The sequence below is a fragment of the Helicoverpa zea genome, chromosome 9, assembly GCF_022581195.2.
Source record: "Helicoverpa zea isolate HzStark_Cry1AcR chromosome 9, ilHelZeax1.1, whole genome shotgun sequence".
Taxonomy (NCBI): domain Eukaryota; kingdom Metazoa; phylum Arthropoda; class Insecta; order Lepidoptera; family Noctuidae; genus Helicoverpa; species Helicoverpa zea.
In genome coordinates, this window is record NC_061460.1 from 3,216,393 (window position 1) to 3,243,961 (window position 27,569).

At 35.6% G+C, this 27,569-nt stretch overlaps 1 protein-coding gene across 1 annotated transcript in view; it reads right to left on the bottom strand.

Moving 5' to 3' along the window:
- The window catches only part of LOC124633070, a 97,272-nt gene that overhangs the window by 52,531 nt on the left and 17,172 nt on the right, over positions 1 to 27,569 (bottom strand). The window contains exon 3 of the mRNA XM_047168163.1: positions 324 to 528. Within this exon, the coding sequence (XP_047024119.1) occupies positions 324 to 528 (205 nt within the window). The remainder of the gene's footprint in view (positions 1 to 323; positions 529 to 27,569) is intronic.

Genomic DNA, 27,569 nt, shown 5'->3' on the forward strand with positions numbered 1-27,569 from the left:
GCGGAGGTATATAGATGTCTTCAGTGAAGTACAGCACTCCTTAACTAAGTTGATTAGACGAGGATAGCTGACGGGAGGGTGTATCAGCTTTCATATATTTTTGCCCATTGACTTTTCATATTTTCAGGCCTATTTATTCCAAGTCGGATCCACTCCGGTCCTGTGCACCTTACTCCTTACTTTTATAACCTGAGTGTATATTGTAGCACTCTAGTATTCACAACTCCGAACTCCTATGACAACACTCAATATTGCTGTTTATTACCACGCCCTTGTATACTACTAAAGATTGGTTTTGAGACCAAAAGGACCCTACCACTTACCTAAGCGCAACGCCATCAGCCCTCTCCTCACTAGCAATGCTACTCCTAGGTGAGCTGCCGAGGCGACTGCTTGCGGATTTCCGCCGCAACTCGTGCGGATCCGGCTCGTCCTTGCTGGTGAACGAGATCCGAGGCGCGTGCGCACGGAGCCCGCCCACTTTGTGGCCTGACACGCCGCGACATAGCATCTGGCTTTGTGTTATATCTGGAACAAAATAAAATGACATTTGAATTTATCAAAATAAATTAGGAATGCGTGTGGAGCAGTGATCAAGCTTCGATAAACTGTAATTTATAAAATGTAAAGTTATTTAAACGCATAAATTATTTTATGAAAAATTTGGCATTATAACCAATGTAAAGAAGTTGCAAATAAAAGTTCACTACCATAAACGGAAGCTATATTATTCACAATTTGCTGTCATCTGGATATCAAATACCTATGTAACGATCAGAACACTACCTAATATGGAGAATTACCTATCCCCTAACCCTATCGAAACTCCTAAGTGTCTCACATATCTACCTAAATTCCAAACTGTTAGAAACATCATTACTGTCTATTTTACCTAACTTGTCACATAATATCCAGTACCTACAATATATTTTCCTCTATCGATACATATCAATTATCACGTTCTAACTTAACCCTAATAACAGCTAACATCTTACTGAGTTCCACCAGGGTCTGTTCGTTTGACGGATTAACAATTAATATTAACGGTTAAGCTTCTACGAGAACAGTGACGGCGGTTTCATGTTACCGTCACATCACTAATTCAGGAACCTTTCTAGAAGTGGGAATGTTTTGTTGTGTTAAAGGTTGAAGAATAAAAAGGAAAACGAAAGGTATGTTTTTTTTTTCTATTCTGTGCTTTGGTTTCGCTCAAAGTCTGCGTGTTTTCGGAAAGGGACCAAAGGATAAAACATTATATTGTTCTTTCCCTTCCAGCCTTACAAGCTTAGGTCTACTTAACATTAGTAGTAGGTATTTGGAATAATTAACTCGTACATATAACAATAATAATGTCTCAGTCGTTTTATCAATAAATAATTGATGATGCATCTGCCACAAGCGTATTGCAAAAGACAACATTCCTTATCCAATTCATGTATAAAGTATGAACAAAACGATAACATTCGTGTACAATAATACTCTTTGGGATCATGTTTCGAACAACCTTACGCAAAGATATAAGGGCTTCAATTCCATTTTATTTATTCAAAGGGCCCTTGCAAGTAGCTCACTTCTGTCTCAGAGTCGCGACTGCCGGTATATATGTCGTAGCCATATCGTAGAATTGACCACTTCATGAAAAGCTTGAGCATTTCATGAAATGGTTGCGTTTCATGAAATGTTCATGTTAATTTGACCAGATCGTTAAATCGTCAACATTTCTCGATTTTGTCATCCACGTCTGGCCGTATGGTATAATAGGGTATCCATAAAATATTTAATATAAATCCACAATATTTTGGGTAAGGGGGAAACTCGCGTAGCATAGGTAATTCGACCCATTGGAGTTTAATTTCATAAAATCTGGTAGTTGTGAAATTTTTCACAGCTCAAAATTGTCAGGAGGCAAAAACACTTAGGTTTTTTTCATAACTTCGATTGCAAATATAAAGAGTAAGAACTTGTTCCTGTCCTTTAAGTCCGACATACACAATAATTTAAATAAAATAGGAACTTTAGTAACATTTTAGGAATCTTAAAATAGAACACACTTAATCTTAAATGACGTAACCTGTAGGTTCACTGCCTCGTTGGTCTAGCTGTCGCAAGCGCAGCTGTCGAGCACGAGGTCTTGATTCCCGGGTCGAGCCGAAATCGCTTTGTGGGTTTTAGAGACTTTCACGAAACAGCCCGCAGCTTGGAAGTTGGTATTTGTGCATCGGAGAGCACGTAAATGTCGGTCCTGCGCCTGATCTCTCTCCGATCGTGTTGGATTGCCATCCCATCGGGCTATGGAAGTGAAGGAATAGTGAGTGCAGCTGTGTCTGTGTGTCACCTCGCAAATTCTTGTGCACTATAATATGTCTCGCGCAGTTGGCTAATCTCCTTACATGAGAACAGCCGCCGTAGCCGATAATTGGCTAAGAGGACATTATTGTTGCATACTATGTTGCAGACTATAGGGGTAGACGAGTTTCCCCACCTTACCTAGGTCTGCGCTCAGCTGGCTCGTTTGGGATGCGTTCTGAGAGCGGTGGGTTCTTGTATCTGGTGGATGTTACACTCGCTACTACTCGCAAGAAGTTATAAGGGTTACATCGCTGGTAAATAATTCCATGGGGTTTGGAGTAAGCAAATTAAACAGAAAAGTATGTTCCTGTCATATATATTATTATTAATAACACAATAATAGTCAATAAATAGCTCAATGGGTTTCTTTGGGATATAAACCTATTTTTAATGTATTGAATCATTTTTAGTCGTCCACCTTATCCAACAGTTTTATGAACTTCCTTTAATATTTCAAAATACTTCTCCATCGGAATTATACGCATAGTAGGATCGTCGACGCATTTTTTATTAAATATAAGATATTCCTCATCTGCAGTTTCCATAACGTCATATTTTGACAGCCAGTAATAGTCCATGGACGTCTTTGGCGTGGTCACCCTACTGTTCTTGATTTGTTTTATAACCTTATAATTAAAAACGTTGTTATAATTCACCAACGTAGAATTATTTAATATTATTATTATTTTCGTCGTACACTCTTTTGTCACTTTCTTCCTCAAACGAATTATTCAATTTTTCGCTGCGAGAATTTTCAATGCAGTCAACGGCCGCCATCTTCAAACGTAAATAAAGCGCTGGCAGCGCCCCTAGGGGCAATTTACATAACTATTTTACGATGTGATCAATTAATTTTGATAATTTCATGAAGAAGCCGAGCTTTTAGTTGCACATATCGAGAAACGATTTCTCATCATTGATTTGCCCAAGTCACATCATGATGTGGCCAATAAACAGTGAAACATTTCATGAAACGGGACCATTTCATGAAATGGTCGAGTCATTTCATGAAGTGGTCAAGTCTACGATAAGGCCACCACATATATAAAATCATACCAAACCGCTTATGCAATAAGCATATTGAGTCCTATTATCCCAAACGATTTGGAATACAACGCAAATATTTCGGCCCAACAAAAAAAGGAGGGAAGAATTTTTTTATTGCCTCCAACAAATAGATATTGGGGATAGACTTTCGAATTGTTCCGTTGATTTCTCTCGTAAAAGATTTTCTGTGAACGGTCTCAGGGGTAGACGGCCATTTTATTGTCAAGAACAAAGGTCCCAAAAGGTCAACGTTGATGATTATTATCGACGTGGATTATAGTTTTACGTCTTTTTTTTAGGGTTCCATACCTAGAGGAAAAACAAGGCTTTATTACTAAGGTTTCGCTGTCCGTCTGTCTGTCTGCCCGTGCATCTTTCACCAGTTGTACCTCAAGAGCTGTTATAGTTAGACACAATTTTCACAGATAAGTATTCAGTGTAGTATTTTTTGCCGCTATGATAACAAATACTTAAGGCTCCCATATAACAAACGTGATTTTTTGCCCGTTTCACATACAAAGCCCATCGTGTGCGCTAGTCCAACTCGCACTTGGTCAGTTTTATTTTGTATTTGACATTATTTGAAGGGATTTAGATTCGATAATAATGGTCAGTAACTAGAGAGTTGGATCGGGTTAACCGCAATTTTGTCCGTAATTACATCGTTAGGGCGGTTAGGTTTAGTTTTATTTTTAGGACAAAAGATCGATGTGTTTGTTGTCTGTTGTGTCTCCTGTTACCACGCATTTCTTTGGACCAATGTTGGCCACTTTCGATCTTGATCTACAAGTATGAACGAAATTTATTTTGCAGACGTTTCTTTACCAGCTTAAACTGTGTGTACCTAATCATGCTTCGGGGCTTACAGCTGTTTGTAAATAAACAACCAAACACGCAAGCAACCAGGAGACACAGGAAGGCACCCAATTCAATAATCCTGAACATCCCAAAAGGTTAAGCAACAGATGAATATAAACATCACGTTTATCTTCATAATAAGTCCATTAATAATTCCTCCAATAATTGCTGCCGGTATTAGCAGCTATTCAACGCAGTTCGACGTCTAACGAGCTCATTTATATCTCATTACACATTCAGTGTCTCTTGAGCCCTTGTTTCCGACTGCCATTTGACACGGCATAGATCCGATGTCACTTGTAACAGTGGATTCTTATAACCTATCTATCTGTTGTTTTTGGGATTAGTAATTCGATAACTCTATACTCTTGGATAACCAAGGATTTAAACGAGAAGGGTCCAGTAACTCTTCCTGGTACTCGAGTAAAAAGATTAAAGGAACGCTATCGATCTTTGAAACCAGAATGAGTATTACTCCTAGAACGGACAACGGATTAAGTTCATTGTTTAACAATAAAACTAAAGCCTGAAATTTAATATTTACTGATACACGTGTCAAACGTCTGATACCAATTGGTCTTACCAAGGGTACCTATCGGGAAGCCCTGGTAACCGGGTTCTGGAGAACAGAGAGGCATTACTCCATTTGAAACACTTATTCCGACTTCAAGCTGGGAAATGGCTAGTTTTAGAATTTAACTTTTTGGTAATAGCATTGTATATTTTTATTATAATTTTTTTGGCAACATTCGACGGGACTGTTTGACGTATAACTACAGTTGAAAATTGGGCAGAATTTTGGAACGAAACTCCCAAACTTTTTATTTGACTAACACATAAACGCTATAGTCGTATTTATATTAGCAAATCTTGGCTGGCAGTGGCTCAGTTATCTAATAACAATGAGTTAACTCTGTCTCCTGGGAAATAAGCGGTCGGCGAGATTCCCGCGTTTATTGAAACATTTATTGTTATGATTTGTAGCTCTGGCTAAAGGTTATATTGCTGAAATCAACTTTTATGCAGTTTTAGTGAATCATACCTTAAAAAAAAGTAAATGTAGGTACTTATTTGTTGGTTGATGAAAATGATGCTTTGGTGTTCTAAAATATTGTTTGGAAGATGTCAAAAGAAGCAGGTTTTTAGGTGCATAACTAGCAACTACTGTTCAAAGTAATATAACTTTGCATTTTATTCCAATAATGCCAGATCCGAAGTTTTTTTCACTTTAATGTTGTGACTACAAAATGTTCACAAGCTATAAAATGAGCCACTTAGTCAAAAAAATATAGAACCCACTTTTTGGTTCATTCGTTTGAATTTCTAAACCAAATTGCAGATAAAAAAACCTTTTACCTAAATAATTCTATAGCGTACTGAAAAAAGGGCTTGCCTAATAAGCCACTTTACGAGAAAAAAATACAACAACCTTTTTTGCCTTTAGTACTTTCTAAATATAGGTATGTAACAATACATATGAGGGTCTTTTAACGAATCCAATAGGTTTTCAAACGATATTGCCTGCTCAATGTGGTATGTTTTGTAATCAGAAATGTTCCTTCGAATCTGAGATTGGACGGTACGAATAAGTATTTCAACCATTTTTGGAATGGTAGACATCTCAGATTTTTTTCAATGATTTCCATTTTTGTTGAGTAGCTTTGGTTCTGTGTCAACAAATTAGATTTTTTGGGTGTTTTGTGATTAGTAAATATGTATCAACATAGAAGAAAGACGAAGCAACAAAAAGTGCAGCTATGAACTTTTGTGATTAGATCTTGAACTATATCCATTTTATTTTTCAATCCGATTTAAAAATGAAAAGTTTGTCAATAATCAATTAATCTTCTAAGTTCAAGAGAAAGAAAATGCATTTATTCGCATAGATTATATTAACCATTCAACTTAGCTTCAAATAAAAAACTTAACCAAACTACGTTTATTGCGAAAGTGCGAAAATATTGCCGAAAATTGTCGATGTTCCAGAAAATGGTGTCGAAAAACGTCAAAGGTTTTCGAAGACCCAAAACTAAATTCGAATATCATGTACTTCGAGATAATAAAGTTTTCGTTCCAAAAACTAGAGTTTCTAGGGAATAAAGGTTTATTGTAGCTTCAATATATTTTCCCTGATGGATTAGACTGCCTTTGACATTTCCAAAGTTTATCGAGTTTGCCTTCAAAAATTGATTGTGACGGTTTGAAGTCAGAATCGATATTGAAAGCAATGAAACGAGGAAGATAAGGAAGATATCTTCCTCGTTTCATTGCTTTGTAAAAATATGTTGCTATTATACCAGGTTTTGAAAACACCCGTGTTATTTCAGATCCGTCAAATGGTGCTTCAGGCTACGAGATAGAAGCCTTCTTATAAATAGCTCTCTCAGAAATCGATTGTTTTTTTCGTAATGTATTTTGTATTTTGTAATGCAAATCTAACATCAAAAAGCTCAACTAATTTAAGATTCGTTTTTTGGTTTTGTTGCAAACCAAGCTATTGAGGTTAAGTAGGGTACAAAGCCATTATCTTGGACCTTTAAATAACTTCGTCACGTTTCTCGTTAAAAATGCAAAGGATGACCCATTGGCCCTCTATTGGTGATAGGGTCACCACAATAGGTATTTAAAGTTAAAAATTAAACTACTGAAGACTCATTTGAATTTCAGGAGGTACATTCATATATTATGTATGTCTAGCTTTCACATTGTAACAGGACGGTGAATCGATTAGGTAAGATTTATTTTGATTAAATTATTTATAGAATTTGGTACTCATTTTATGTATTTTTTTTTATTTGTTATAGAATTCTGAATTAATGAAACCTTTTGATGCTCTTATATTTGTTGGTCCACATGAAATAGTAAGTTTGGCCATATTTTTAGCTCTCAATAAAAGACAAAAAATGCTCCGCGTATTTAGGTTTGCTCGTAAAATATGAGTGGCGTTGTTCTCCATCAGGCATACTGCATGAATGAGTGCCTTTATGACATCACTATCGCATAGTTGGGTCCTGGGAGTGTAAAACTTTACAGCTTCCCATGTGGTATTGGTATAAAAGAAAGAAAGTTTTTTTCTGCCATAAACCATTTATGTCTCTATAATAATAAGCCTTCCTTTCTTGCGAGTTATTTTACTTATATTTTGTATCATTTGGTTTTTACAAAAACATGAAAGTGACTTCAATAATTTGCCTTAAACCTTCTCCTAAGTCTGTCGAATATTACGGTGAAAAAAGCAAAATTCCCTCAATCAAACGTGAGATAATCGCGCACAAACATACATATTTACAGATCAATCTGACCTTCTTGTTTTAAGTCAGTTAAAAATTTGTAAATATTCAAAAGCTGAACGTCATCCTGCCAAATATTTCTGTTACAGCCTTTTTATCGTCCCACTGCTGGGCACAGGCCTCCTCTCACACGGAGAAGGATTGAGCAAAAGCTGAACGTCATCCTGCCAAATATTTACAAAAAGAAAAACAAATGACAGAATTACGTTAATAAATAAAATCAACATGTGTATGAAATGTCAGTTACCTGTAGACTTACATACAGTAATGTAATTTCAATACAACATCATGACGGGATTGTGGCAGCTTAAGCGTTGGCTCTCATTAAATCATGCCACCCCATCGATCCTGTTATGGTCGGTTCTACCTCAAGAGAATTCGACGTAGGTTAGGAATTACGCATGTTCGACTAGGTGAAAGTAAATTGTAATAATTATTCAGGTATAGGTACATATTAATATTATATAACTGAATACCTTGTTTGATTCTTTGAACGCTCTTATCCTAGGAACTACTGGACTGATTTGAAAAAAAAAACAATGTTAGATAGGCCCTTCATTGAGGTAGGCTATATCCTACTTTGAATCGGGGTTTAAGTAGTTCCCACCTTTGGAAGTTTGTATTTTATAAATGTGTCTTAAAAAATTAAATAGTTTATTTTATTTGTCAGTTATTCTCTCAAAACCTTGTAACTGGACCTAGCATTTGTTACTGTGTGAAAGAACAAGGGCAGAAAGTTATTACTTTTCTATAAAGCCACGGCCGAAAGATGCAATTTTTATAATCCTAGCCCTGAGTACCTGTGTCTACAATTCCCAAACTAACGATATACTTTTGAGGTTTTCTAGAGGTTTCTAAAGCTCGAATTAAAAATGTATTTCTTCACCTATTTACATGGAATATTTCTCTACCAAGTAAAGCAACAAAATGAACCATATGTTATACTAATAATAGAGTTGGCGAGAAATTCTGACAGGTCATTATGGATCGCTCCGAAAGAACGAAATAGTCCACTCAGAATGAACGAGGTTCGCACATAGTTCAGTTAGAATCTTATCGGTTATGGCCACAGATGGTGTAAGTTTATTTATGAAGGAATAATAAATGTTGGCAGGTCATATGTAAGTACATTGGGTTGCTATGAAGGTGAATAGTAGGTACACTACTTTGGTTGTAAAACATACGTTTTTGTATGCCATGTTTGAAATAGTTATTGCTTCAATTAATTATCTATTAACTTTTGATTAAACCACGAATTCTCATTTACTTATTTTTGGTATTTGTTATCATCAATGTAAACATTAATATACTTTTTTAGAATATGAATAATTTAGCTCAAAAAAAGCACATAAGACGCTTAAAAGCTCAGAGGAATTTAGAAGTTAAACCAAATAGTCTTCGAGAACAAGCTTAACAAAACCTTTAGATACATAAAAGCATACAAAAGACGGCTATACATACAATTTACTGACACTTCCCGGGACCCAAAGGCTAGCTTTTATTTCGCACAGAGGTTGAGCATTGCCATCCAACGTGGCAATGCTGCCAGCCTTTTGGGTACATTTCCCAGTGACAGCGATGAGGAGCAATTTTTTGATGCACTGTATTAGTTTTAAGTTGCAAATATATAAGTTAATTTTAACTTTTTTAAATTAATGTAAATATTTTGTAAATATGTTTCTACTAAAAAAAAAATACTAAATAAAACCTACTCACTAGCAATTGAGCACAAAGTTAGATTACCTAGCCGAGACACGCCAACCTGCCAGTAACATAGTTTGGCAGAGCATGGCTGGCAACCGTGAATAATCCGTATTGGCGTATCAATCACACCAGCTGCCTGTTTTGACCAATCACACGCCTTCGATCCAAACTGGATTACGTTGTTAGCATAATAGTGAGTATTGCAAACTGTTGTAGGTATTACTTTGAAGAATTGCAACGTTGCATAACGATACCGGTAATTTGAATTATTATAAAGCTGATTTTGTAATTACCTATGTTCTGTTTCGGATTTTTTAGTTCTAATGACACTTAAATAAAGTTGCTCAATTCAAGTCCTAAGTTAATTTATGAGGATTGCTTTATTTCTCGTAAAAGGTTATTTTGGTTTACGAGCCCCCCAGGAATTATTCCCTACTGTTGTCATAAAGACGAACGATGTGTGTTGTTTAGCAGGAAAAGAAGACAAATACATAATTGAGTAACTCTCAGCTATTTCCAAATGATTTGTTTTAACGATTTTATCAAAAAACACAGCACTTTTCATGACGATCTCACACGTAAATTCCGTAACTTAAGCAAACATAATCCAGTTTAACCCTCCTAGTTAAGCAGTAGGCCCTTCCATTGACGACCTCACTGAACATCTCGCGAGAACACCTGATCTGAATACAAAATGACCTGCTTATTAGATACTGTCACATACAATGTCCACAATTTGGGGAAAGGGTGGAATTTTGGGAGATGTCGCTGAAGAAAGAAGAGATGACAGGGCCTATAATTTTATAATGTTATTTCAAGCTGCCTTTCCTTATACAGTAAATAAAAGTTAGTAAAATAACATCCATTCGATCAGTTATTTCAATCAATAATGTTTCAATTGCACCCCTATGAATTTTGATTACAGATATTATTAGATAAGTTTTTCAGATGCAAACTATCGCGCTTTGTTCCACGCCCTCCTCAAAAAGATGTCAGCAACCCCAGCAAGCCCAGTAGGGCCAAGGCCTGCCGGGGCTGCGGGTTGTTCGAAAGAGATACCGCGGCCCTGGTACATAAAAGGCCCACGACGGAACACGACGGTTTTTAGTCAGTAAGAGACTGACACTCCCTCACCGCTGGTAACCCACAGCGGGAGGGTCATATGATGATTTTTGACGTCGTAAAAAAAAATGCAAACTATTATAGTTCGGCCATTCAGAGAATGCGTTCCTGACACGTCGCGATTGAACGATACTAACAGCGATTTACTTGCGTTGCAGTTACGATAAAAATATTTTTGCTGGTTGTTTACCGTTTTAACAATTGAGGAGCATTAAAACAACATTATTATATCAATAATCAATGAATGTAGTTACGTCGTCAGTTCAATCGCGACGTGTCAGGAACGCATTCTCTGAATGGCCGAACTATAACTCTATATAAATAGACAATATACATATTCAAAGCAAATAAATATTATATGCAAAGGCAGTATAAAAATGCAGCAGCAGTCTCTCAGAGCAAATATACTCAACCACACATAAGTTTCCAGCGTAATTTCAGGTTGAACACATTACTTTAGCAATATAACAACGTAAATGGCGACGTATATATTGTATTAATAATTCATAAATGCGCTTGAGTGAAGAAAAATTTGATGATAAAACGTCTTAAGTGCCTCTGTGTTAGGAATTGAAGAGAATTTCTCAAGAAAGAAATACTACAAGTAGATTCATACGAGGTAAAGTGGCATACAAAAAAATCGGTAATAATAGTATGAAGTTCTGTTGCACTCTGAAGAATATGGGGTACTTGTATCGAAACAGGTCAGCATTTAAATATTGTTGAGAAGGTACCTATTTTGTCGATGAACATAAATGTGATTTTCTTCAGGAATTTCTTATAAGGATACGGTAAATATAAATGTGTATTAAGAGGAGTCCTTGTTCAAAAGCAATACCTAAATATCTTAATCACAACATCAACAGCTTTAATGTGTACGATATCATGAATGTACCTATGTAAAATATACATATTGTATAATCATTTTTTATGTAAGTTGCAAAAATTGAGTTTGAGCAGTTTTTAGTTCGTTGCATAGTAAATCCTTTAAACATAACAGAATTTGTCTAAAACTATTAATCTGCAAATTGTCTAACTATTTTTGACGAAGGTCCAATATAACTTAAAACTGACTGTTATGTTATTCACGTCGTTAATTAAATCTTTGAAGGGTATTGTTAATTAAGTTACTTAATGAACTTCTATGCAAATTGTTGTAAGTTTGACATTTAGCAAAGACTTGACAGATAGTTCTACAAAATCTCTGCTTCACGACTATTCAAATGTCGAATTTAATCGGATTGACAGCAATTTAATTAATAATATAAACAGTACAGAAGAAAATCATAGTGTCGCATTTAAACTTTATTTACTTATTTCTAACTTATTTAGTGGATTCATTCTCTGTTCCTCAACAACACCTTGTTTAAGGAATCGAACCCAGGCTCGCGTTTGAAGAACATTTTAAAACAACTAAAATGCCTTTTTTTAAGAAAAGAGTCATTTGATGATTTTTGACGTCGTCAAAAATCATCAAATCATCAAAATGACCTCTCCCGCTGTGGGTGAGCAGCGGTGAGGGAGTGTCAGACTCTTACAGCCCTTCCACACGGCAGTCCAGTTTTGCGGGACCGGTATTTTACTGTATCCTGCAAAAACGGACGCTGTATTCACACGTAGTGCATTTTGCAGGATCCTGCACGCGGTTTGCTCGTGTGAACACTAGCATATCTTTTGCGATCAAACGGGATCCTCCAAAAAACGGTATCCTGCAAAAAACTGGACTGCCGTGTGAAAGGGCCGTAACTGACTAAAAACCGTCGTGTTCCGTCGTAGGCCTTTTATGTACTAGGGCCGCGGTATCTCTTTCGAACAATCCTGCAGCCCCGGCAGGAGACCTAGGTACCTATATCTACATTATATACCTAGTATAATGATGATAAGGTTAATATGCAATATAATTCCGATAAATGGAATAGGTATGTAAATGTTTGCATTATTATGGATCAATAAGTCATGTTTATTTAATGTGATTGGCAATCCCAATACGCAGGTATCTTAATCTGATTTAGATTAGCGATAAATTACTTATTCTGCATAATACGATTTATGAAGGACATTGTCAGATACGTTACGTTACGTACGAATACTTGATATTTAATGCAAAATAGTTTTTTTTTCTTAGCTAAAAGCAATAGGACCAAATTAATTGAAATGAAATTTCACTAATAGCAATGACTAATTAAAGGTGAAGGAAAACATCTCTAGGAAACCTGGACTATAAAGTTTGAAATCACCAACCCGCATTGAGCAAGCGCGGTAATTAATGCTCAATCCTTTTCCGTGTGAGAGGAGGTCTGTGCCCAGCAGTTTGATGATAAAGTCTCATGATGAATCTTACTAATAGTATTTAAGTTTCTCTAAAGCTGAGATAGTGGAAAACAATAATAACATTTCAAAACTTACTTTCATTTTGGTGAGTCCTAATGGCTATTTTTTTTCTAATGAAAATATCTGATCCAATTTGCTAATTGGTAACTATACACTTAGGTATTATTAATAATCTTTCTAGTACATTTTCTTGAAATTAATTTGTTTGCTATTCATAAAATAACTGAGAAGCCGATTTTAATCGTGACTTTTAGTCTGATTTACCTTATTAATTAATAACGAAGGTAAACAAAACTAACAAAAATATTTATTAAATTACTTTAATAATTTAAAAGTAGCATAAAAAATAACATTTGTGAAACCTATCATATTAAATGCGAATTAGTTCTTTTTTATAGAAAAATCTTATCTTCAAAAATGTTTAATAGTCGCTACTATTTACTAAGTACTGATTATCCATAAAACACTATAAAGTTTTTTATAGCTGCGCAACTGAAAATTATCTACAAAGTCACATAAAAAAATAAGTTAAGTACCAACTCTCAATTCATTCAATCACTATTAAACCTCTTTAGAACTCGAATCATAAACTCCGAACAACTTCACAAAGAAACTTAGCGATCAAAAACGATTCTCAAAGAAAGAAAACTTTTTAATATCATCGATATTCACAGTACAAAAAGTTTTTAACTCCTTTAAGAGTATCCACATTGCAAACTTTTAGTCGGCCGATATTTTGTTTGGTCTCATAAGTCAGTATGAAGATGAATGGTAGTACGTACGCACATTGCAAAGATCAGGTATCTGGCCGGTAATAACCGACTAAAAACTTTGATTCAATTTCCGGTAGTGAAAAAAAAAAACAAGCATCGGGCCCACTGCCCGAAGCCAGTAAGTCTGGTGTTGGGTTACCCAGGTTGAGGAGGTCAGATAGGCAGTCACTCCTTGTAAAACACTCTTGTCTAACAGGATGGAAAAAGATGATGATGATGTTAGTCGGGCCCACTGTCGGCCGACAGTTTAGTCTGTGTGCGGGTACTCCAAACACGGAATATAATAGATTATAATAGAATCTTGCAAGATTAATTACTGTACATAATACGATGAAGGCGGGCCATTGATAGGCGTATTTTATCGACATCTCTAAAACATTTATTATTTGTTAATACTGCGAAAGGTTGTGATAGCTGAGACAAGGGTCAAGCTGTTTTTATTAGAGCTCGTGAAGGTTTATTAACCCCTTAAATTGTCTTTTGTTTTTTGACATTCAGAGATTGGCTTAAATTGGGCAGTTTAATACGCAAGTTATAGTTAGAGTATGTTAAAGGAAGAATTTTCATGAATAGTAGGTACAGCTCATTTTAGGTCAAATAACTTTCCCTCTCTGAAATTGGATGACAATAATCAACCATCGACAAGTGACTGATCAATAATCGAAATAGCTACCTACATGGCGCATTGGCATATCTAACTTCAGAGCGATAGAGTAATTTAACGAGAGCTGTACTTGAGTGTTTGTTCGAATATTTTAGAGTCAAGGAAAATGAGTAACTATATTTTATTTTCATTATAAAAATATTGCCATAATTGTTACGCAAAACTGGCATATTTGAGAGTTCCTATCACGATATAAGCAACTAGAAAACTGCACTTAAAATCCAACCTTTGACACTACATCACGCGAGAAATACAAAACTTTAATTAAGTTTGTTGGACAAAACTACTTGCTTCGAATAATAAGCAGCAAATTCACGCTGTGTTCACATATTACTCACATGCATAAGTAAGGATTTCAGGAGCACATCAAGTTGGATGCCGTACCTGGGTAACTGAGTATGTACAACCTATGTAGATATGCATTACCTACCTCTATGTAGGTAGATAGGTACATTTAGGTAGGTATGCATGTATGCATGTTGTAAATGTTTTATGCCTGTAGCACACCTCCGCTGCGAAACCCAAAGGGCGAAACCGCCATAGTTTCGCTGTGAGTTGTGAGTTGTTGGGCGGCGAAACAATAGCGAAATTCCCTGCTCTAACGTACAAAACTGACTATGACGTTGTCTCTTTCTAACATGATTTCGCTCATTTGCTTAGGCGCCGTCTACATCTCCGCTCGTTGTCCGCCAGTTGTCCGCCAGGGCGGAGATGTAGACGGCGCCTAAGCAAATGAGCGAAATCATGTTAGAAAGAGACAACGTCATAGTCAGTTTTGTACGTTAGAGCAGGGAATTTCGCTATTGTTTCGCCGCCCAACAACTCACAACTCACAGCGAAACTATGGCGGTTTCGCCCTTTGGGTTTCGCAGCGGAGGTGTGCTACAGGCATTAAAGCTGTGATTATACTATCCTTTTGACGAATTTACTTTGTGAGGTAGATCAAGTGAAAATTACCTTTAATATTCGTTAAGAAACAAACAGGAAAAATCATAAGTATTGATAAGTCTCGAAAAATCAGTGACCGAAAAAATGTGTGATTAGAAGGTGCATGCTATAAAGTGTGTTAAGTAGGTATGTGGGGTATGTATGTTCCTCTCCATCCATCCATTCGTACCAAGGAAACGATCGAGATCAAAACTGAACATCTTTTTTCAAACAATCATGGTCTGATTGCCTGAAAAAAGACTTGACTGAGAAGTAAGAAGGGAGTGGATGTTATTATGACAGCTGACAGAGAGGAATGGAAATGGAATACCTATTGCGCCGAATAACTTGCGAATAGACTAAGGGTAGCACCAGCATTTAACTTGTCATTCAATTTAGAGCATTAAATCATTTATAGTATAATATATTTCATAATGTCAATATGAAAAAGCCAACGGCGGGCCGTCAGCGCGCTTGCCGCTACCACACAACTCGGCTCGCAGTCCGCGTGCTGTAAGCGAGCGGACCTTATGCGTACAGCGCGCCGACGGCATGCTCGTTACGCGCCGACTCCGAGTCGGCAGCGAAGCAATCAATGTTCAATCATAACTGTCTAAAACAATATTGAGTTTGCGGTGACAGCAAGCTTACACCTCGCGGCCGGCGCGCCGACGGCGAGCTGGCACCTTGCGGACAACGCGTAGTTAGCGCGCTGGCAGCTAGCCGTAGTCTAAATTCGAGGCGATGCCGTGCTGCAGCTGTGCTGTTGCGGTGCCGGTATACTATGCAATGACCCTTACTCCGTGAGATAAATTGAAGCAATGGTACCGTAGAATAAAGAAATTAACTCAATTGTTCCAAATAAAAACAATAAACTATCGGCAAAGATAGCATAGCAGTAACTCATTTACTGACGTTAATCCTCTGTAAATCACAGCCAACGAATTAATTAAAACCAATGAATGCAGTAATGAATTAAAACGAATCCTTACTTCTAATAATGTAAATACGAATGTTTGTTTGTCTGTTTATTTTATTTGTTAGTTTCGCTGAAATAAAAATACCAAATCTATTTACTTAGATGTAATTCATTACTAGTACAGTCAACTTCAGGTCAGTGGTAATAGTTTTATAGGAAAATCGTACTTATTACTATTAAGTTAAGGTGCATAACAGTTACCACTAATGTGCAGTTTACTGTACCACAAAGATGGAAATAGACTACTTTTATCCGGGTATTGCACTTTAGCAGTTATCTTAGCACGCAGGTAAAACCGCAGCAAACCGCTTACACCTATCAGTAGAAAGTTAGCATAATGCTGATCAAATTAATGATTCCCAGCAGACAAAATCACGGGCAGAGTCTAGTTTTGAAATGAAAACGTTTCTTCCATATAAATGAAGTAACAAAACAGACTGGGTAAACATTTCATTAGTTAGGAGGAATGTTCGGATTCTAGTTAACGTAGTCGTAAATAGTTTCATTTGACGTGTGTTTGTACGAGTGGAGTTGGAAAAAACGTGGGAAAAGGAGCCACAAAAAATCTTTTGAGCATGCATATTTGGTTTGTGTAGAAAGAAAAAATAATAAAATGTTTTATACAGATTTTTATTTATCATCGCAAGTACTTAAATTGTAGACTATTAGATATATTTAACGTCTTTGATTCTAGAATTTACTTATTATTTATTTATTTATTTATTCACATCACAAAGTTACTACCTATACAGACTTAATCTAATTCGACATAGTACCTACTTACAAATATTTCCTTAATTATAACTTAACTATATTACACAGTACAAAACAACTACTAGTCCTTACATACTACACAGTAGGAGGCCCTTGTGAACTCGCTCAGTGTACAGTTAAATATGTCGATGTGCTCAGCCACCGTGTTGAGAGTGCGCAGTGCGCGAGTGAGCGGCAGCAAGTTGGTGTGCGCGCGCGGCACCACCAGCAGCCGCGGCCGGCGCCGCCGCCCCACATACTCGTCCGGTACACAAAAACCGATCTCTGAGAGAAGATCCGAGTTATGAATGACACCTCTCAGCACTTTCCAAAATAATAGAATACACTATTAGATGCATGCCTCCACTGACAATGCCGTCAGCGTGGCGAAATATTAGGCCACCAAAATTATTTAATTTCTATTAGTTGCCATCGAATCGCTAAGAAGGAAAAAAAAAAATAAGACTATACTTTCAATACATTACAATTCGATACTCACAAAAAATCTAGAAATCTTCAAGAAGAATCTATGAAATGAATCCTAATAAAATTGTATTGCTCATTCATAAAATTCCTTAATATACAAAATTCTATTACAATTTCTATTTCAGCAGCTAGACAGATTTGATTGAATTTTATTCTTATTTTTTATTGATAAAGTATGAATCAAGAGCCTAAAATAAAATTAGTATTTACTTATTATTCCTTAGAATAAGATCTAATAATATTAATTTAAAAGGTCTTAAGATATTTTTATCTTCAATTGCTGACAATAGTTTTTAAAGTATTCTTTTTAATATAAATCGGTTTATAAAACACTTCAGTATTTCAACAATAAATCTTTTGTCCAAAAAGTGCCGATTTTGATTTTCAGCTTAATTTAAATAAATGAATTTTAGTTTTGAATTGATTTGGGTGCCTAAACTAATTTACAGTCAACTTAAATCAATTGAGCAAATGAATAAATTCAATTTCAAATAGTTTACAGAGTTAATCCTGACAATCAACGCTTGCTGCAAACAATAAATCAGACTTACTAAATGAATGTGTTGAAATAGCATTAATTAAATTGGCAATCAAATTAGAGATAGTAAAATACCACCAAAAATAGCAGTAAGCTCTCGATATTAATAAGAAAAAAAAACAATATATATAACTTTTTTGTAGGTATTGTTGGACCACATTGGTCTGTAACTTCTGCCAGCGATTTCGCGCACGTCATATCGAAACTTCTCTGCGCTCGCAAAAGTAATTGGCTATCTAACACTCAAAGAATTCTTCAAATCAGTTAATTTCTGAGATTAGCGCGCTCAAGCTAACAAACAATTTCTTCACTTTTAATTTATTAGCAACGATGATATTATATTTTTGACCTTCATCCATGAGTCAAGTTTATTTTGAAAAAAATATAATCATGAAAATAAACACATTTTTTTTCTCCTCGGTCCTGCAGCTCAGATGTCCCTGCTGTGCTGTAAAACTTCATAAAGAGTTGGTGAACATTTGTGTAGACTATCCCGAGGGAACACTGACGAATACACGGCGGACTTTGTAGATAACAATAATATTGTGTCTTCAGTTCATCTACTAGAAAATATATTTTGTTTGCGTATGTAGGTACATACATAAGTACAGCTATACTTTAAGATCTCCTTGTGCGCATATTCGCAAAAAAGTCTGAATTTGGAATTAAAATAGGTATTTGGTGTTCGATTTTTCTTGGACTTAAAACGAAAACATTTTAAAAGAAGCGTACCTATAAATAATTATATCGTTTGAAATATATGTGCAAGCTTAATATACTAGGTACTGAAATAACTATATTTATATTCGCAAATAGTACCTACCTATATTTTAGTAATAGAAATGAAAAGTGATTGTACATACATATAATGATTTTGAACAAGCAATGTATTTTGCTTGCTACAATAAATTCATCTCAATTACGTAATTTCAGAACCAGTATTTCCCGGTCTCGATACCTAAATGGTTTCCTATAAAACGTCAAGGCGAAAAGATTTATCGGCGCCGTTAAAAATTGTAACAATATTTTAAAGCTTTCTGTTCTCGTCTAGACTAAGTGCTAGGTGACTTTGTTGTCGTTTATAGTTCAGAAATCCAGCTATAATATCTACCTTTAATGAAGGTATAAATCATCGCGGACTTTTATGGATTTTTGAGTGTGAAACGCTAGACATATTTACAGAATTGTTTATTTAGGAGTACCTACGTAAGAAAATATAAATGTTTTTGTATTTAACGTTATAAAAACAAATTCATAAATCTTCACGTGAAAACCGTGACGTGAATGTTTGCAGAATCACTACAGTCCACAAAAAAGTATTTTTTGAAGATAATAAAAATAAGTACTCATAACCATTTAAACATGCATGTTGTTTGATTCTTTTTAACTCTAAAACTGCTTAAATTCAATTTCATACCTATGTACTTTAATCTAAAATACAAATCAGTACATTATCGCAGAACTTGGCTTTAAAATTCTAAAATCAAACGCCATAAAAGCATGGCGTTATTAACCGTACGTGACATTTACGAGAGAAACATAATGTTTATTACTATGCCATTAGAGCTGTTTATATCAGCGGGTAACTGCAGTTTCTAAGTAGGTAAATATAGTAAGGTTAAAAGCTTTAAGATGTAAACATGATAGCTACATAGTTTATCAAAATGATGTTTGCTCGTGGACGCTGTCACAGCATAAAAGAGATCAAAACAATCCTTAAAATAGATCTTCTCTTGAACACTTATTTAGATGTAAAACAGGCTAGAAAGTTACTATGTCAACTAAAAATATCACTTGACTATTTGTAGGTTTGGTGCTTGAAAGATCATACCTAAAGGCTTAAATAATCCATTCATCGTGAAATGTGGAAAGGTACGAATAATGTTGTAATTCGGGTGAAGCCACGGGAGAACGTTAGTTTTATACAAATTATCTAAAGTATACATTGTAATACATTTAATATTTAGAATTAATGGCCTTGCTATTTACTACTGGTTCTTTCAACATTGTTAAGGCTAATCCCTTTTAGCAATCCCCAAGGTAACAAACTTGCACAGAACCATATTAGCATAAACAGAGAGGGCATTTACATTCACTCATGTGTCCCAAAGGGCTGGTGCATTATGACCCTGAACTTACAAACATACACAGTCGTATATTTGTAGTTTACTCTAAAGCACTTTTAGCACATACTACTTTTAAGTCTTCAAAAGTCTTATAATTGCACTAACAGGTACAGAAACAGATCAAAATATACTTCATCTTCATCGGCCTTTATCGTCCCACTGCTGGGCACACGGAGAAGTATTGAGCGTTCACCAAGCTAAAATATCACTAGCTTCCGCTCGTGGCTTCGCCCGCATCGTGTGTTGATAAAAAGTAGCCTATGTGTTAATCCAGGGTATCACCTGTCTACATATCAAACTTCAACCAAATCGGTCCAGTCGTTTTTGCGTGAAAGAATAACAAACATACATCCATACATTCTCACAAACTTTCACATTTATAATATTAGTAGGATTTCTTTAATAATAAAAAAACACACTGCTGAATTACATACAAATTTTTAAACACTATGAACTAGATAATTTTAAAAGACGCGACCTTGCTTTAAAGTGAAGTGCAAATTCGTGTGTCACATGTGAGCGTCGGCCGTGTCGCTGCGACATAAATTTTGCATTGCGCGTGACAAAATATAAATCAACGTCGGCGAGTGTGCGCCGGACAGAATATTATGTTAGCGCTCGGACATACTGTGTTTATGATGCTAAAGGTGTTTTTCGTGGATTAATTTAGTATGTATGTATAGTACAGGAAAGTAAATATAGGGGAATAAAGTATCAATAAATAGGCGTTGTTCTGTGTGAAACAGTTGTGTATACTTCTACACACCAATATAGCAAAGACAAAAAAAATAGTTTGCTTGTAAAAGCTCCAAAACTGTTGAACTGATTTGAAAATCATTTCTCTATTGGAAAGCTATGCCCGAGTGACATACGCTATATTTATCCGGGTATTGGTAGTAGTTCCCATAGGACGCAGGCGAAACCGCGAAAAGTCAAATATAAAAGTTCTTATGTGACGTCAATTAACAACTTTCATACAAAACCAATTTGATCCAATCGTAATACCTCTCGAGAGTATCGGTAATCGAATCCGAACACCTAACGATACCATTATATGTTCCAAAACATCGATTTAACTTTACTGTTACCTCAAACCCTCTTAGGCCGAAGTTCACCGACAACGTAACCAGCACTTTCTTAAAACAACCGTTTAGTATGAATTTTGTTCAATTTGAACATGTTCAATTTTCAACGTAAATAATTGTTTTAAGAAAAACCAACGTTTATGTTGTTGGTGAACGTGGGCCTTAAACTTTTCAAATTGAATCACTATTCGTCCATTACTTGTTAAGTTAGCCACTTTCATATGTTTGGGCTAAAGCCCATTTAGAATTTATTACGAGTATTTACAAATTAAAATTCATTGTATACCTAAGATTGACAATGATTGTTATTTGTGCTGTCAGAATAAATCAGCAGTTACGGTTTTATTGTAATAAGACACGCCTTGATTAAATATTAGAATGCAATCTTAATTAAATATTATTTCTATTTTATACAGATGAACAATGATTTCCCGCACATAATATAAAGAGTAGGTGGCATATGTCCTTTCTCAGACTCGCTAGACTATTTGTTTACCAATTTCATTTAAAACTATTAATTTTGTTCAAGAGTTTTGTCAAAAAAGCGGGACAAAAAGAGTTAGATACTGTTGCATTTATAAAATGAAGGTTTCAACAATTGGTCCATGTTATGCCTATCTGAATTTCTAAATACATAGGTTTATATGTTTTATGGGGAAATATGGGAAAAGTTATCTATTTCAACTTCTAAATGGGTACCACAAACTCGTTTCAGAAATTGAGTAATAAAGATATTTGGGACATAAACTGAACAGATGGAAATAATGTTTTAACTTTACCTACTTATTCAGTACTAGCCGTTTTCTCGCGGTTTTACCCGCGTCTCGTGGGAACTGCTGCCTGCACCAGGATAAAATATAGCCAATGCTAATGTATCTTTCTAATGGTATAATTTTTTTTTAAATATTTCCTGTCGTTTTTGAGTTTATCCTACACAAAAAAAAACAACAAAAATACTAAGATTTCCTCTTTATAATATTAGTATACATAGATTTTTGAAAAATATAAAATAGCTGATATTTCGTTCAAAGTCACTAAGTATTCTTTTGCAAAGAATAACAGATTTAAAGTTACATAACTGACTTGACAATAAACTTCATACTAAGCAAGACTTAGCTCAAGTCTTTTATTTCAGTACTTATTTATTTACTACCACTTTTAAAGGATTCTATTGAAAAAGTTTTTATCTCTGCGTAATATCGCAAACTTTTTTAGGACAGAATCTATTATTGAAATTCCTATTTTAGTACGCTACTGTGGTATTCTGCAAATAAATGTGAAGTTCATGGAAAATAATAAATTTAATTATGTGTAAATAACAAAAAAACTGCATAAACGTTGCTTATTTTCGTATTAGGTAAGCGTTGTGTTAATTTAGCATTGCAGTGTTACATAAAATACCCAACTTAATAAAATAGAGACAACATCCAACTTAATAAAACTAAATTAGCAACTTGCCAAACTAGAATACTAAACTTGAACAAAATTACTCTCACGGATAAGTCTTTAAACTCTAAGCTGTGCTTTAGGTTGTTCATTTAAATTCGAAGTTTCTTCGATCTAGATAGTTCGATTTCGAAAATGTTAAGGCGAGATTCCACCTGAATTCTTCGCACGCAAAGTAATGTGAAAATGTTCGAACGTAAATTGTTACTGTTTGTTGACGTACGGCAATGCGCCACCGTTACATGGTGGACATGACACCCATAAACACAAACCGTCCGGATCCCGTCAACAACCTATGCATTTTCAGGTCAAGAGTTTTGTCTTTGACCACATCGTCGTTTACCATGAAGTGAGATAGTGGTACATCCCTCATCCATCCTTCGAGCCTCTTTTACCAACTATGTTGGGGTCGGCTTCCAGTCTAACCGGATTCAGGTGGGTACCAGTGCTTTACAAGAAGCGACTGCTTATCTCAACTCCTCAACCCAGTTACCCGGGCAACCCGATACCCCTTGGTTACAGTGGTGTCAGACTTACTGGCTTCTGACTACCCGTAACGACTGTCAAGGATGTGACTGTGAAGGATCATAGTGGTACAAGCCTATCGATCATAAAAAAAACCTTGACCAAAAGAAACATTTCCTGCAACCCAGTGTCAATGCCGCCCACCGATGGAATCTAGCCTTCTAAGTACAGTTCTTGGTGCACCTACTGGCATTCTGAATTACATTTGCATAATATGAATAGTGATAGCTTGTCCTGCTTTCCATCGTTCAGTTTGCAAACAAGGGTTTAAGAGATGTAACCACTAAAATATGTTCTTGAAAATCCGATACAAAGGCTTGGAATAATAATTACTACTGAAAATTCGTGGATCATTTTACGACGACAATGTTTTTTTCTCAGAAAGGTATGCCACAGTTGTGCCTAGAACCATATTTCTGTACGATTGGGTCCTACAATATTCTACATATTTACGAGTCTATGTGCTCAGTCTTGTACTGGTAAAGATTTTTTTTGTTACCTACTTACGGAACATTTCGTATACTAACCAGGATAACCCTTTAACATATCTGATACTCAAAAGAGATAAAAGATCTCACCGCAGTAACGCGTATGAAACACACACAGAACTAGATGTTTTTTTTTTTTTAAAGAGACCTACACTAATTGCAGTTACACTTTCAATGGCCACCAAAGCAAACACTTCGTTGTTAGTAGAAACAGATCAGCTTTTCAAAACAAGTTGAAATTCCTTCCCAATACCTATCTCTGTCCTAACCCTTACACGGCCCAGGTAAACTGGCGATTAAAATTCAGATGTAATGCAAATAAGCCACCCGGGACTTTCGGCATCCATTTTGAGGAACCCCCATAAATATGGAGGGTTTGGCCAACTTCTGCATGTCGATTCTATAAAATATCACAACTCACTTCGACATCACTCTCACTTCGACTTCGATCTAAAGGTAGAATTCCGTGGACGCGACAATAGTCAACCTTTGAAAATGTATGGCACCGTTGTCGAGGCCCGTGACAGTCGCGCGCGGCCGACGAATTTCGTAAGCTGCTCGCGGCATTGTCAAAAATTTAATTCTGGTTTTACTAAAATTCTATAGATGTTATTAAGCGCTAGACCATGTTGAGAAGCGTACGGCCGCGAGCGGCTCACGAAATTCGTCGTCCGCGCGCGACTGTCGCAGCCCTCGGCAGCGGTGCCATACATTTTCATAGGTTGACTTTTGTCGCGCGCGGCTGCGACAATCGCGACCCACGGAATTCTACCTTAAAGTTTCGTGATTGACATTGTCAAACTACACTAGCGCTTCACTATCGAGCGTGTTGACAAGTTGAACTAAATCAAAGTCGAGATTTTGACAGATTTGTCAAAATCTGTCTATCTATAGGGGAGGTAGGGGAGAGATGGGCAGTTGGGAGACATGATCAAATCAGAATAAAAGGGGGGTCCTTTTATTCTGATTTCTGATCATAGTTTTGTTTTTTTTTAATTGGGTAGTTTACGTTACCGACTGGTAACGGTGTTCATCCATAGACTATCTGTCATTTCTGTGAGTTGTCAAGAACAAACACTCGTAAAAGTACTTAAATATTTTGTTGCGGTTTCGGATCGTTATAAAGAGAAAACTAATGAAAGGTATGTGTATTTTCTATTATTAATTATTGATTGTCAAAATCTCCAGTTACAATTATAGTAAGTCGATGCAATCCACACCTATTATACCTTTAGAAGAGAGTACTACAGCAATAGTTAATGGGCCCCACGTTTTTATTTTAGTCTAATATGACCGGGACCACCTACGTAGGTTGACAGGTAAGTAACTATTTTTTATTTTCTAGTTTTCAGTGCACATAAGATAAAACCGTTTAACTTAAAAGTTTTTTTACCGATTTTTTTTTCATAAACTAAGTCAAAAGTGTCCAATGCTCTCTATGGTAGGGAGGCTTTTCTTCGTCAGTGAAAATTTGTGAGGTTATAAATCTGCGCGAAAAATCCTTTATAGAATCTTGTTTCAGGTACCGTTGCCAACTTGATCTAGAGACTATTATATTTAAAATAGTGTTTAAATAAAGTTCTAAGTGTTTTAAAGTGATTAAGTGCCTACATTTAACGATGGCTAGAATGTTTTTGCTTAAATCTTTATTAGAAGAAGCTCATGCTTTAGATAATTTAGAAAAGCGTCAACAATCTGCTAGAATTCGTAGTTTACCTTTATTAACTCGCGATGATGACTATGTGAGCATATATAGATTGTCAAAGGAGCTAATTGACCAACTGGAGTCTGATTTACTGCCCCTGATAAAGCCCACAAAACGTCGAAGCAAAGGACTTACAACTCGTGTAAAAGTAAGTATTGACACAGTTTATAGTTGAAAAATTGTAATCAAGCACACAATAATAAGAAAAACACTTAGTTCTTAATAAGGAGTATTCCCTTTATGTGGTTTCCCCGCCAGCTGATATGTTTTCAAAAGCCTCTGTACTTCAGTTATAATATTGGTATTCTCTTAAGCATGAAAATAACCAAATTGGTCTCAATTTTGTTTTCACTAAATCCAGATAAAGTAGGTATTACATTTTTTATTGATTTATTGTTTCACAGATACTATGTACTTTATCATTCTTGGCTAGTGGCAGTTACCAGAAGGTTATTAAAGAGGGCATCAGAACTTATTTATCGCAACCGTCTGCATCTCGTTGCATAAATGAAGTAGTGGAAGCTCTGAACAATCCGGCCGTAGTAAAAAAATATATAAGGTTTCCTCAAAATCAGCAAGAAAGGCAAATTTTAAAAGAAAGGTTAGTACCTAGATATAATATAATTTTAATATTATTATAATTAAACTGACCCTTTTATTTTTACAGTTGATCATGTTAGTGATTATTGTAAATTACAGGTTCTACAAAAGGTTTGGGTTTCCAGCCACCATAGGCTGTATTGATGGCACTCTGGTGGCAATGAAGAGACCAGCAGAGAACGAAGAACGGTTTTACTGCCGCAAAGGCTACCATGCAAGAAATGTGCAATTGGTATCTCGTAATGTTGAAACTGATTGTAATTTTTAGGAAAGCTCTTTCATTATATCTAGCCGAATATAAGAAATGGCAATAAAAGTTGATAATGATCTGTAAAATCTGATTTTTTATGCAATAAATTGTGAAAAAGTGCCCATCCCTCCCCTACCTCCCCTAAAGTATGAAATGACATTACGAATCGAAGTGAAATGCGAGTTGTTGATCGAGTTTTATAGAATCCCAGTACTGGTCGTATCTTATGATAACTGACTAATAAAAGTTGCCATGATAATTGATTTTCGGGTTAAAGTTATGAGGAAAATGGCTTACTTTGGTGGTCTGAAATTAAATTCTTGATAAAGACATTCGTTACGCCGCGGTGTGTTATTGAAACTAACGTGCGTTAATAAAAACTTACACATAAATATCTAATCTTATTAGAAGTATTTTAACAAACACTCCTTACTCACGAGATTAAAAAACAGACTATAAGTGACTTAACTTTAACAACACTATAAAGATATTTGCGCAGAACATTAGCATTCTGAAATACTACAATTTCTGCAATTTTCAAGGTCTTTGAACCGTACTTATTCTAAAAGTTTATTCTAATTTAGTCCCAATCCCAAACGTTACATAAAGTGAAGTTACAACTACACTTAGGGCGAAGTAATTTGCACATTAGCATGCTTAAGTTGTGTGTGCCATTACAAGTTGGTGCTTCCTTTAATGTCGAAGGACATTTAAGTCGGTAGACATCAGTACGAATAGTAGCGCATTGCTTCAAAAGACTTGGTGAAGAATTTTTGAAGTATTAACTATAACAATTTTACAACCTACGCATGGCATATTAAGAGGTACATTTCTGAAATAGACAACATAAAACTGGCACAGACTGTAAAGTATAAAGAATTCTTAAAGTTATTATGGGATCTTCGAAGTGAATGAAATTGCAAGTACCTACATGACAATCCTGTTCAATTATTTCGAGGATTACATTAATGCACTATCGCTATATCAACATTTTCTTTGGATTAAATTTTTGGTGCTGATTTAATTATGCAAATGTTAAAACAATATTTCCTAACCTAAAATACTCCATTCTATTTTGTAGTTCGCATTGTACAACAAAAATAACATTAAGCTCTCCACCCAATGGATTTATTAACCGCTTACCCGAGCTCGCTTGCTAAGTAAAATCTTTTAATAAAGCGTCATAATATTCCGAAATTTATCCTCACTTCGGGCGGTAATTCTGCAAACTAATTAACTGTTACCTGCGGTCACTCCAGCGTTGTTAGCATAATAAACTGAATTAATTGTCTGGACTGAAATTATCCCTTGGTAAACAGTCTTTTTATTAAGCTTTATCACGACGAATAATTTGATCAGAGGTTCAATTTACACTAATTTTATTAGGGGGTTAGTTTACTTATTATACTTAGGCATTTATTTATATATTTCATAATTTATAATTAATGAACGTCGCCCTGCTAAGGTCTAACTATATTTTGTTTATAGCGCTCTTAAACAGGCGGATTTTTGTCGCCCGTAGC